The sequence below is a fragment of the Mustela erminea genome, chromosome 5, assembly GCF_009829155.1.
Source record: "Mustela erminea isolate mMusErm1 chromosome 5, mMusErm1.Pri, whole genome shotgun sequence".
Classification (NCBI taxonomy): domain Eukaryota; kingdom Metazoa; phylum Chordata; class Mammalia; order Carnivora; family Mustelidae; genus Mustela; species Mustela erminea.
The window spans coordinates 71,331,695-71,345,353 of NC_045618.1; the positions used below are offsets into that span (position 1 = coordinate 71,331,695).

Genomic DNA, 13,659 nt, shown 5'->3' on the forward strand with positions numbered 1-13,659 from the left:
TCCACTGTTCAGGGGAGGAAAAAGAAGAATCTAAATCCCTATCAGTCAAGAAATGAAGACTATTGGCCATTGCCTACCAACCCCATCTGTAGGAAGGATGAAAAGATGGTGGGGGAAAGGCCAGAAGTATTTAGAAGAGAGCCTTCATGGCAGCCAAGAGAATAGGGAAAATGGACTCTTCTCTAGCACCTCTCTTTAAAAACAGAAATAAATTTTTTTAACTTTTAGAATTTATATATATATATACATATATATATATGTATATATATATATATATATATATATATATATAGTCTTCCATCAAGAGGCAGAACAGTATGTCAAATTATGAAGAGTTTCCAAGAAAGCGGTTACCTACAGGAAAGAGGAGTTGGCGGGGGGGGGCGGGGTAGGAAGAAAATGTTATTTTCACTACTATTTAATTCTGTACTGTCAGAATATTTTTACTACATGCATATATTCTTTCAAGTAAAATAAAGTTCAGAAAGCAATATATACTACTATTAATATTAAAAGATCAACCCTACATTATAAAAAATAAAGATACATGTGTGTTTTTATTTTTAAATATTATTTGAGTAATGAAAACAGGTCATTCTTGCCCTCAAAAACATAGAGTCTGAGGGACGCCTGGGTGGCTCAGTTGGTTAAGCAGCTGCCTTCGGCTCAGGTCATGATCCCAGAGTCCTGGGATCGAGTCCCACATCGGGCTCCTTGCTCGGCAGGGAGCCTGCTTCTCCCTCTGCCTGCCATTCTGTCTGCCTGTGCTCGCTCTCTCTCCCTCTCTCTGACAAATAAATAAAATCTTAAAAAAAAACAAAAAAACATAGAGTCTGAATAAAGAAAAATTGTTGGGTCACAAATTTTCTAACTTTGTTTTTGAGTTCCTGTTACCTCAGGTTGTAAACTGCCTCTTTATCATTTACTTTATTAATAAAGTATTTTAGATTAAAGTAAATCTTTTTGGAGAGTTATAATTGATTGCCCATTTCTGGAAAAGTTCAGTATGCCTGTACATTATCCTGTATGCTGAATCAAATCTTAGCCTTTCTGTAAATTAAATATATGTGGTTTCAGATATAAGTATAGGGAGAGGGGCGCCTGGGTGGCTCAGTAGGTTAAGCTGCTGCCTTCGGCTCAGGTCATGATCTCAGAGTCCTGGGATCGAGCCCCGCATCGGGCTCTCTGCTCAGCAGGGAGCCTGCTTCCTCCTCTCTCTCTGCCTGCCTCTCTGCCTGCTTGTGATCTCTATCTGTCAAATAAATAAATAAAATCTTAAAAAAAAAAATAAGTATAGGGAGAAATATTTCAATACGATGCCTACTTCATAAATTGACACTGAAAGAGGAAGCTATATTCCACTAGTTTTTTTTAATTATTTTGTTCTTTTATATAGAAAAAGAGGCAAAAGAGAAAGAAACACTGATTACTATCATGAAGACATTGATTGACTTTGTGAAGATGATGGTAAAGTATGGCACAATATCTCCAGAAGAAGGTGTTTCCTATCTTGGTGAGAGTCTTATCTGTTTTGTTTTCACTGTAACAGTTTTCATTGTCCAAAGTGAATTAGGGATTTAGCAATAATTACGTCACAAACCTGATCATTTATACCAAAATAGCCTGAAACATCTGAGTAACCGGAACTGACCAGCTTGATAATGCATAGAAATAAAATTAACCAGAAATTTTCAACTCTCTATAGATACGGCTTGAGTGCAAACATTTCACATTTATTACATTTTGTCTTATTAACGTTTTCCAAATATCTCCATGGAGACAATTTTATTAAAATTCAACCCCTCCTTTTGTTTTTTTCAATTGTGTTTGCATGTTCAGGACTAGAAGAGTTGATTTTAAGCAGTGAGGTCTGCGTGTGGTAGGAAGGAAAAAGACCAGGACTGAGCGGCAGAGGTGATGCCCCCTCGTCTGGCTCTGCCAAAGACCAGCTCTGTCCCATGGGATGTCTCAAGCACTCACCTTGCTTGACCTTAATTTCTGCATCTGTAAAATAAAAGACTGTGTGATCAGTGATAGGGCTGGTGAACTACAGCCATGGAACCAAATCTGACCCATTGCCTATTTTTGTATAGCACACAACTAAGAATTGCTTTTATACCTTTAAATGTTTATAAAAATGCAAAGAAGAATTGTATTTTGTGACACAAGAGAAGTATATACAATTCACGTGGCAGTGCCCATACATGAGGCTTTATTGGCACACAGACACACTTGTTTGTTTCGATGCTGTGTCTAGCCCATTATGTGCCACAACGGCAGAATTGAGTCATTCCAATACAGACCACAGATGGTCCACAAAGTATTTACTATCTGGCCCTTTACCAAAAAAGTTAGCTGACCTTTGATTCCCTGAACTTTGTGATAAGCTTGAACGTTCTCTGTGCGTGTGGGTTGTTTAAAGAAAAAAAAAAAAAGCCTTCGGTTTTCCTGCTTGGTTTAGTTAATGAACAAATACAATTTATCTCTGATGTCCTTTGAGCAAGATGACCTCATGACCCCTTACTCTGATCTCTAAGAGAGGAGGAAGAATTAGAAGAGAAAAATCTTGGGGCACATGGGTGGCTCAGTGGGTTAAGCCTCTGCGTTCAGCTCAGGTCACAATCTCCAGGTCCTGGGATCAAGCCTTGCATTGGGTGCACTGCTCAGCAGGGAGCCTGCTTCCCCCTCTCTGCCTACTTGTGATCTCTTTCTCTGTCAAATAAATACAATCTTTAAAAAAAAGAAGAAGAAGAAGAAGAAGAAGTAGAGAAAAATCTCGTAGGATAGAATGATCCAGAATTACTCTCTATGAACTCCATTTTTTTCCACATGAAAATAATTTTGCTGGTTTTGTCCTGATTGTGAAGGAGCATATTTATTTTTAAAATATCAGTCAATGCAAAATGATGTTTAAAAAGAAGTAAAAAGGGGCCACTGGGTGGGTCAGTCAGTTAAGTGTCTGCCTTCAGCTCAGGTCATCCTCCCAGGGTCCTGGGATCCAGCCCCCCATGGGGCTCTCTCTTCAGTTGGGAGCCTGCTGCTCCCCCTGCTTGTGCTAGCTCTCTCTTTCTCTCTGACAAACAAATGAGTAAATAAAGTCTTTAAAAAAAAAAAAAGAAGAAGAAGAAAAGGTAAAAAAATCACTCATAGTACTGGCACCCATGTGACATTCTGGTTTATATCGTTCCAGATATTTGTCTGTGTTTGCACACATATATACCATGGTTCTTTCTTTCTTTGTTTTATCTTGTTTAACAAAAAAATGGGCTCATATTATACAAAATCTTTTGAGGCCTACTTTACTCAGTAGATCAAAGGCACTGTTTCAGATCAATCACTATTTCATATCAATACCCTGTGACTCAAATTCCACACTTGTCGTTTACCCAATGGAAATGGACTAGAAATGCCACAAGTCTTAGGGGCAAGGTAGGTATTTCCACTCCTGTTCATAGCTGTGCTATCCAGTATAGTAGTGGAAAGGGAATTCATTGCCTCATGTAACAGAGGAGTCCAGGGGCGGGGATGGTCTGATTTGGGGTTTGTAAAGTCCACCAGTAGTGTGAGGAATCTATCCCTCCCTTTGCCCCTGCACTGACTTTCCATGTGTTGATTCATTCCGGAGAAGCTGCCGTGTTACAGGAAAGAGATGGTTGGTAACCTCCATCCTCACAGCACAGCCAACCTGGCAGGAAAAGATTGTCTTTCCCTGTGGTCCTAGCATTGAATCTCATGGTCCTGGCTTGTATCCGGCACGTCTTCAAACCAATCACTCAGCCCAAGGCGGTTGAGACCCTGAGGAACCAGGCCTGGATTATTAGCCCTGCCTGAGCCAAATGTGCTGAGAATGAGAATGGTCTCCCCCCCCCCCCCCGCCTTTTTAAAGATTTTTATTTACTTATCTGACAGACAGAAAGAGAGAGAGAGAGAGAGAGCATGAGCAGGAACACAGCAGGGGGAGTAGAAGAGGGAGGTTTCCCATGGAGCAGGGAGTCCGATGCGGGGCTCGATCCCAGGACACTGATCAGATCACGACCTGAGCCAAAGGCAGACCCTTAACGACTGAGCCACCCAGGTGTCCCTAGCCTGGGTTTTCTTTCCTTTTTTTTTTAAGATTTTATTTATTTATTTGACAGAGAGAGATCACAAGTAGGCAGAGAGGCAGGCAGAGAGAGAGAGAGAGAGGAAGAAGCAGGCTCCCTGCTGAGCAGAATGCATTCCCAAGACCCCGAGATCATGACCTGAGCCGAAGGTAGCGGCTTAACCCACTGAGCCACCCAGGTGACCCTGGTCTGGGTTTTCTAAAGGAAAATCAAGGTGTAGTTACCACAGGTGTCCATTAAAGGCTTCAATTCCAGGCATGTTCTAGCAGTGGCCCCAGAGACGGGAAGAGACTTCTGCAATTAACTGAGTAGGACGCTGAGTTAAGGATCCCGAATAATACAAAATAATTGATTCCTAGAAATAAGATCCATGCCAAACATCTTAACCACAGTGTTAATATTGTGGAATGGCTTTATGATCTGTCTGGTGAGGTTTAAATAGTTTTAGTAGAAGTTTGATATCATCTTTCAGGAAATAAAATTATATTTCATATTTCTTCCCTTCCTCCCTCCAGAAAACTTGGATGAAACTATTGCTCTTCAGACCAAGAACAAGCTAGAAAAAAATGTCACTGACAATAAAAGCAAACCTTTCCCAGGTATGATTTATTTCACTATGTTTCTACCTTTAGCACAATCATCCTTCATGTAAATAATGATTTCAATAAACATTGATCAACAATTACAGATTTCAGAACTTTTAAAGTCTAAAATCCAAGCATAGGATTAAGTAGCTATAAATTTTGCTATTCTGTGGCTGGTCTTTGCATAGATATCTGACTCCAAGGAGCACTGAAAAGAAATGCAGGTCTTCCCTGAAGATTCTTCACAGGTGGCTGGTGGGATAGGGGGTAACTGTATATCACAAAACTGAGTCATTCTTCCTGAAATTCTCCTTCAGGCTTTTTTTTTTCTCTCCCAAGATCACCGTTTCTCCAGAACACTCTCTCTGATCATCTGTCCACTCCACTGCGCCTCCACTGGCTCTCCCCTCCCAAGACTTCCTCTCTCCTCTGAGAAAGTCTGTGCCCCTAGGTAGTGTGATTTACCCCTCCTCTTGGTTTTTTTCCTCCTGCATCTCCACCCATCACACCCTGGAACCAAGTGGTACAAAGGAGCCTGCTCTGAGGGAGGAGGGAGGAACAAAAAGAGAAAAGATCACACGTTCTTAGGTGTCCCTGTCACAGAAGTTATGTACATACATTTGATGGAATATTATGCAGCTTTTTAAAATGATGTTTCCAAGTAGTTTCTTATATCCTGGAAACATATTTCTATCATAATGTCAATGACAAAAGCAAGGAACAAAATTGTACTGCAACTATGAAAAGAAATTACACATCAAAAAATATATACAGACCACAGCACTAGAAGCAGATATTTTCATAATGAGGTAACAACTGACTTCTTTCTTCTTTCGTCTTTTTTCTATAGTAATAACCCTTTTATTGAAAAAACAAACCTTATGGTTAGGCTGCTTGACATTTCCTATTTTATTTACAACAGGGATGCATTACAACGTTTTCAAGCGGTTAGCTACTACAAGGTGTGTGACATTTTTAATTCAATAGAAGGTTGCTAGAAGGAAATAGATTTTTTTCCCCACTCTTGTCCCCTCACTTCTTTTTCTGAAGTATAACTGATACAGAAGTTAGTTATTCTTAAGTGGCAAGTGAACAGCTCCCATTCTGACGGCAAGGGTTCAGTTCTCTTCTTTGTATTAGGGAGGCCAGGGATAAGGGAATATGAAGAAAGAGGCAGAAGGAAGTCTTGCCAGAGCCCCAAATTCTTAGGTGCTACTCCGAATTCTAGAGTGTTCTTCAACAGTACAACATCATGGAGAGATTAAACAACTAAAGAGTTACTTTACTTTGGAATGAAGATTCAAATTTGCTTTGGGACCTGGCATGTCCTACTTGATTGCCTACATTGATTATAGTAAGGAAAATAGTCTATGCTCCCATGACACAGTAGCAGAAGGGAAAGAACACTAAACCAAAACCTGGAAAGGTGAGGCTTTGCCCCAGCTCTTTTGCTCACTCAGTGCTCATCTCTTCCTATTCTGGGCCTCAGTTTCCTCTTCTGTGAAAGGGTGGGTGGAAGAGGAAGTTGGACAAGATAATCACTAAGGTCCCTTTCAGCTCGAAAAATTATCTGACCTTAGACAGTACCTTTACAATAAAGTTTATTTCTACATTATGAATTAATTAATAGATAGGAAATAGGGTGGTAACAACAGTGCACAATCTGGTTACAGCACCATCAGAAAAGAGTCATGAAGAAACAGATAGCACCAAGGAAGAAGCAGCTAAGATGGAAAAAGAATATGGAACATTGAAAGATTCCACGAAAGATGATAACCCAAGAGGAAAGACAGAGGAGCCAAAAGGTATGGAATTAACAGCTCTAAGTTGGCAATGAAATTGGAGGAGCAAAAATTGTCATGACACCCAAGCTGATCAAAAATGCAAGCCCTAACTAAATCAGCACCATCTGTATAGAAAAGATTCAGCACATGGTATCTTTACTAGAATAACAATCTTTTTTAATGGTCTTGAGTCTCCTAGAATGGCAAATTGGTTCTGTCTTCTGATGGTCTTTACTGTCCAATGGACTTTTGTACTTGGAGAGGAATACTTATGACCGTTTGTGCATCGTTTAAGGTCTAATTTATAATTTCTTAAATACTTTTTTTGACATAATTAACATTCCTCTAAATAATCATATGCTACTTATTCAAGAAAGTCATCAATATTTATGGATTTAACAGAGCATATTCCCTTAATCATCTATAGTGATTGAAATGAGACGAGCAGTCTTAAGGACCTGATTAAAAATCACAAATCCAGGACGCCGGGGTGGCTCAGTGGGTTAAGCCTCTGCCTTCAGCTCAGTTCATGATCCCAGGGTCTGGGATTGAGCCCCGCATCGGGCTCTCTACTCTGCGGGGAGCCTGCTTCCTCCTCTCTCTCTCTGCCTGCCTCTCTGCCTACTTGTAATCTCTGTCAAATAAAATTTAAAAATCTTAAAAATAAATAAATAAATAAAATAAAGATCACAAATCCAATATATCAAATTTCCTTAAATAACTTGAATACCTTAAAATGCACAAAAACACACATTAAACTAGCCCAATAATTACAATACCCAGTGCTCATTGCAACCAGTGTGCCCGGTAGTTTTTAAAGGATCTTTACTCTCTGGCAACAAAAGGATATTCTTGATTCACTGAACTTTTTCATCCCAAGACCTAAAATCAATTCCTCTTCAAATAGTTCTAGTTCTTTTTTGTAGAAAACATAGAGACCTGAACCTGGGTTAAATGGTTCAATGGACCAAAAGTACTACTTCTAGTTTAATTATCGGGACTTTGTTGAGATAGGGAAAAAAATTTTTTTCTTAATATATCAAGGTCATGTTGATTTTTCCAATCTTGTAAAGCTTTATATTATTGTATTTTTTTCCTCTAGCATAGACTTCGTAGACCATCACATTTTTCTCCTACATCAAAATAACTGACATATCAACACTAATCTTTTGATGTAGTAACCTATGTTACGAAAGATTATGATGTTGCATCTGGGCTCAGGAGGAAAGAACTTGGGAATGATTAATTGATAATGTTTGTCATGAGCATAAAGAAGGGAGAATTGGTAATGTACTTGTCATGTTTGCTGACTTTGTAGACCAACCAGTCACACTGCCTTGACTTCGTTAGGTTTACTTCGGATGAGTAGTAAACTCTTCTGAATGTTTTTTCTTCTTCTTTTTTTTTTCAGCATATAGTAAAATATAGATAACATAAAAATGATCACATTAACCATTTATATACCAAATATTTTTTATCTTCCCATTTGTCTATGGATACTTAGGTTGCTTCCACCTCTTGGCTCTTATAAATAATGATGCTATCAATATGCATATATAAGTATCTCCTCAAGACCCTGCACTCAATTTGGGGGCGAATATTCTAAGATCATATGTTAATTCTGCTTTTAATTTTTTAAGGAACCACCATACTGTTTTCCATAGTAGCTACACGTTTTTACACCCGCCCCCAAAGTGTGCAAGGGTTTCAATTTCTCCACATCCTCATTAATACTAATGGATGTCAGGTGGAAGAGGAGTGGTAAACTTTTAAAAGATAGCTAACCAGGAAAAGAGTGGTCCTGTGGCCTGAGATACAAAGCCAGGAACTGGACAGCACAGAGCACTGCTGTTCAGCCCCACAGAAAACCAGTATGCCTAGGTCATCTCCTCTGGGAGCAACCCAAGTGTGATGATTGTATTTCTCAAAGACAGTAAGCCATCATCTAAGACCTTTGACTTGTAGGGGCAGCATGCTCTGTGCTTAAGACAATACCTTCAATTGCCACTATCCAAATATCCATGGGAATGGATGCTGCCAGGTGTCTTTGCTTATTTTAGGAAAATGTTATGTAAAAAAGGAATATGAAGGAGTTGATTCTTGGTAGCCTACTATCCCGTTTAGAATGTGAGTGTTTAGAGACTAATGATGAGGTTAGATTTCTTTTCTCCTTAGGAATTCCATCAGATACTAATAGGGAGAGAAGAAAGTAAAACTCCATCCCTGTAGTGTTACTGTTTGTAATGGCTTGCCCGAAATATTAGGAGGAGTGTACGGATTTGGGACTAAAATTATTTCCTTCTCCATTATTTGGAGATTTAATTTATTCATGCTACCCCTGACTCCTTTTACTCTGACATAAGGAAAACTAATTTTAGTACAGTTTAGAAAACTCCAACCTCAGCATGAGCCAAGGGCCAGGATTTCTTGAAAAGTATGTCATCCCCAAAGGGCATATTATGTCATATGCCTTTGTATTGACAATTGCTTTGCTTTGCTATGTTATAAAGCCCACTGAGACAACCCGTATTGTCTCTGGACAGAAAAATAAAAGCATCCATGTGGGTAAAAGCAGTATTTACTGGGTTTCCTGAGACATTTATCCAGCTATAAATAAGCATTTATTCTAATGGCATGGCTGGCATTAGGCTGAGGAAGCAGACCTCTAGAAGTAATATAAGAAGTAATGCTTACCTCCAAGGACTCAAGCGAGCTTCGAAATGATTTGAGAATGATTCTTTTTTTTTTTTTTTTAAAGATTTTGTTTATTTATTTGACATAGAGAATGATTCTTAACCCATATGCAGCCCAGTGTAATACAAGCTACATATGTATGCACATAGCTCCCTGATTGATGAGTCAAGAGTGCGTAGATCAGAGAGGTTGGAAGACAGTACAGGGCAGAGCAAAGAATGAGGTAATGGTCCAGTTAAAACCACTTTAAAATATAATTATAAGCAGAACACGTTGTTAGGCCTATCTGTAAAGAGTCTGTTTTGGTCTGGCAATGTGGTGTGATGGCCCCCATCAAACCACAGCGAATACTATCAACCATGCCAAGCATATGCTGGATCGTCTGAGGAATAGCGATAGTAACAGGAATAGGAAAAACAACAATGCCCTGAATGTATATCGCCCTTAGACTTACAGAGCATGTTTCCATGGCTCTCTTTTTAGGTTTAATGTTAAACCAAAAAATCTGATTTAATTACCAGTGATGAAAAATGGCACATCCACCTTTGAATATAGTTGTTAGACTATTTCAACTCTTCTATCCTACACATACTCATATTAAGAATAATCTTTTAGGGGAGCCGGGTGGCTCAGTTGTTAAATGTCTGCCCTCTGGCTTGGGTCATGATTCCAGGGTCCTGGGATTGAGCCCTCATCAGGCTCCCTGAGGGGGAGTCTGCTTCCCTCTCTCCCATTTTCCCTGCTTGTGTTCCTTCTCTCTCTGTCTCTCTGTCAAGTAAACAAATAAAATCTTTTTTTAAAAAATAGAATAATCTTTTAAAATACTGATTTCTAATTGGTATAATCATTTGAATGACTCTGTAAATTTAGGGATATGCCAATGAAATCAAATTTATTCTGATTTCAACTATTTATAAAGTTACCTAATTTTTCAAGTAAGTTGCTCTCTGGAGACTAAAGAAAACGACTTTAAACCTTTATTCCATGATCTCAATGTGGGTCTATTTGCCAGTTGATGTTTACTCATTCACTTTTGCTCTATGAGTCACTGAAAATCTTTTTTTTTAAACTGTCCAAGGGATAAGATATGCATTATCATAACTCATTCCAAAGCTATCCTCTGTCAAATTTATGGCCAGATAATGGATATAGGTGAAAAAAGTGATCTCTAAGACACCTTTCACAGAAATATTCTATCATTCCCTTATCTTCCTTATAGAAACTAGAAAAGAGAAGGTAGCCTGTTTAATTAATAAATTGGCTAACTCATGAGGATGCTGTTATTTTTAAAGCAACACAAGAGGAGAAAAATCTGTGCCTTTATTCAAGCCCCAAGTCATTCTGCTAAGAATGTCCAAAAATAGTAAGTCCAGTCTTCTCCCCTGTGAGTCAGCAAATATGCCAGGAGCTAAGCATGGGCACAGGAGACCTCCCATCAACAGAGATTTTTTGAGGATAGCAAAGGAGAATTTCTTTTTATATGTAGAACCCATGGGTCTTCTTTTCAGAATTCATCCTTAAATTATAAATAAATAAACTGAGGCTCAGAGAATTAAGGAACTCACCCAAGATCTCCTAGCCAGAGTGGCAGAGCCAGGTCTTGAACCCATGCCCCTTGACTTCCATCCAGTACTCCTCTGAGTATTTCTTTGGGGCAGATAAAAATGTCAGCATCGTACTGAAATTCTTCTTTTTTTTTTTTTAAAGATTTTATTTATTTATTTGACAGACAGAGATCACAAGTAGGCAGAGAGGCAGGCAGAGAGAGAGGGGGGAGGAAGCAGGCTCCCTGCCAAGCAGAGAGCCAGATACGGTGCTCGATCCCAGGACCCTGGGAGCATGACCTGAGCCGAAGGCAGAGGCTTTAACCCACTGAGCCACCCAGGCGCCCCATCGTATTGAAATTCTTGAAATGAATGGCTCTGAGGCCATGTTGGCATCCATGATACCATTATCACTGACTTGACTTTATGCCATTCAAAACTATAATCATGTCATCTTCACAGAATTTTAAGGGTATAAAATTTAATTTTTTATAAACACTCTTAAGCTCTAATATCTTTAGTATATCCAGTATTCAATAGGTTCATTCTATTGATTTCTACAGGTTTGTTGTTGCTGTTGTCTTTACGGGGCTGGGGGGACAGATCAGGTTAGCATTTGTGTATAAAAAGGGGTATTACTTTTGCAGTGCTGAAAACCAGAACAGCCAGAAAAAGCAGGGCTGCTTCTTGATCCTGGCCCTCTTCCCATCTGCTTCAGCATATGTTTTAAAGATAGTGCCATATTACCTCAGCCATGAGCTATTTGTTTTCAAAGGAAACTGAAATAAATTTGAAAAAAATAGTCCAGCTTTCCAAAGTGGACTCTCATGGGCTTTTACTGCACACTGTGTAAATAAAAGATTTGCTTTCCAGTTCCCCGGAAAAGAAAATGTAAATAGGAACCAGCTGTTCCTCTCTAAGAGCAGAAGACACCTGATTTCATTCACCTGTCACCAGTGCTCCAGTAAGTGTGTGGAGGGCTCAATGCTGGTGGCAGTGGTTCCCAAATTCCTGCCCATCCCACATGGGAACCTCAGGACCATTTTTTAAAAATCATGCTTGGCCCCTACCCCTGGATAGTCTCATTTAACTGGTATGAGGAGTAACCTTGGCATCAGGATTTTTAAAACCTCCTCTAAGTGACTCTAGTATGCAGCCAAGTTTGAGAACCACTGCCTTGTTGGCTAGTTTGGTAACAACAACAACAGGGACTAAATTGTTTTAGTCTAAAAGGTGGATTTTACCCAGCTACAGTCTGTAGAGGCTCTAGATTCATTCTAGCTCAAGACCAGGTCCTGATCTTTACTTAGCTGTGTTCCTTTGGGCGTGTCACTTAACTTCTTTGAGCATTAGTTCCCTTGTGAGTAAATGGGAATGAAAATGCTAATTTCTTAGAGTACTGTGAAGATTAAATGACATATGGATATAGTATGTCTAGCACATTTGTAGGTATTTTAAATTGTTTCTGCTATAACTGTCATTTCAATTCAGAATTCATTATACTTCAAGTCTTTCAAATAAACTTTTTTTTTTGCTAAAAACAGAAATCTGTACCATTTACAGTTTAAAAAAGTAAAATTCTTCTGATTACAATTCAGCATCTAAGAAGCCTTTATCCATTCACTTATTTGACAAATATTTATTGATAGACTACTACAAATAGACTACTACAAATGTCAGGCTTTATCAGCAAATAAGAAATATTTCTAAGGGAGGAAGACAAACAATAAACTTGCATAAATTATATAATTTGGTAGAAAGTGATAGTGTTATAGATGAAAATAAAGCAGAAGAGGAGAATGAGAGTGCTGGGGGAGGGTCTATTTTAAATTAGAGAAACTGTTGGGACACCTGGGTGGCACAGTCCATTGAGCCCAAACTCTTGGTTTGGGCTTAGGCCATGATCTCAGGGTTGTGGGATCGAGCCCCGCACTGGACTCCACACTTACCACAGAGTCTGCTTCAGGATTCTCTCTCTCCCTTCTCCCTCTACCAACACCCCCCTCCCACTCACCCTCACTCTCTTTCTCTCAAATAAGTAAACCTTTAAAAATAAATAAATTAGTTGGGGCACCTGGGTGGCTCAGTAGGTTAAAGCCTGCCTCTCTGCCTACTTGTGATCTCTTGTCTGTCAGATAAATAAAATCTAAAAAAAAAAAAAAAAAAACTTTGGGGCGCCTGGGTGGCTCAGTGGATTAAGCCGCTGCCTTCGGCTCAGGTCATGATCTCAGTGTCCTGGGATTGAGCCCCGCATCGGGCTCTTTGCTCAGCGGGAACCTGCTTCTCTCTCTCTCTCTGCCTGACTCTCCGCCTACTTGTGATTTCTCTCTCTGTCAAATAAATAAATAAAATCTTTAAAAAAAAAAATCTTTAAAAAATAAATAAATTAGAAAAACTGTCCCAATCATATGTGGTTATGATCCACAAGATCGTAGTTTAGTTTTAATGGATTACAGAATAGATTTCTTTAAGCTGCAGTAAACTCATTTTCGGTCATGGGTTGGTAATATCAATATAGTGGATAAAATTACTTTCAAGAAGTTCATAATTTTTATTTATTTAAAAAAAATTTTATTTATCTATTTGAGACAGAGAGATACAAAGAGAGAGAGAGACAGCATGAGCCAGGGGAGAGGCAGAGAGAAAGGGAGAAGCAGGCTCCCCGCTGAGCCAGGAACCCGATGTGGGACTCGATTCCAGGACCCTGGGATCATGACCTGAGCTGAAGGCAGACATTTAACCATCTGAGACACCCAGGCACTCCCATTTCATACTTTTAAAAATTTAACATTTTTTTAGAAGATTTTATTTATTTATTTATTTATTTGACAGACAGAGATTACAAGTAGTCAGAGAGGCAGGCAGAGAGAGAGGAGGAAGCAGATTCCCCACTGAGCAGAGAGCCCAATGCGGGGCTCCATCCCAGGATGCTGAGACCATGACCTGAGCC

The 13,659-nt window shown here is 39.3% G+C and overlaps 1 protein-coding gene across 1 annotated transcript in view; it reads left to right on the forward strand.

Annotated features, from left to right (window-relative positions):
* Positions 1–13,659, forward strand: part of SCG3 (secretogranin III) — a 35,683-nt gene that overhangs the window by 13,135 nt on the left and 8,889 nt on the right. Inside the window, exons 9-11 of the mRNA XM_032343729.1 lie at positions 1,397–1,513; positions 4,619–4,702; positions 6,361–6,492. Coding sequence (XP_032199620.1) covers positions 1,397–1,513; positions 4,619–4,702; positions 6,361–6,492 — 333 coding nt within the window. The remainder of the gene's footprint in view (positions 1–1,396; positions 1,514–4,618; positions 4,703–6,360; positions 6,493–13,659) is intronic.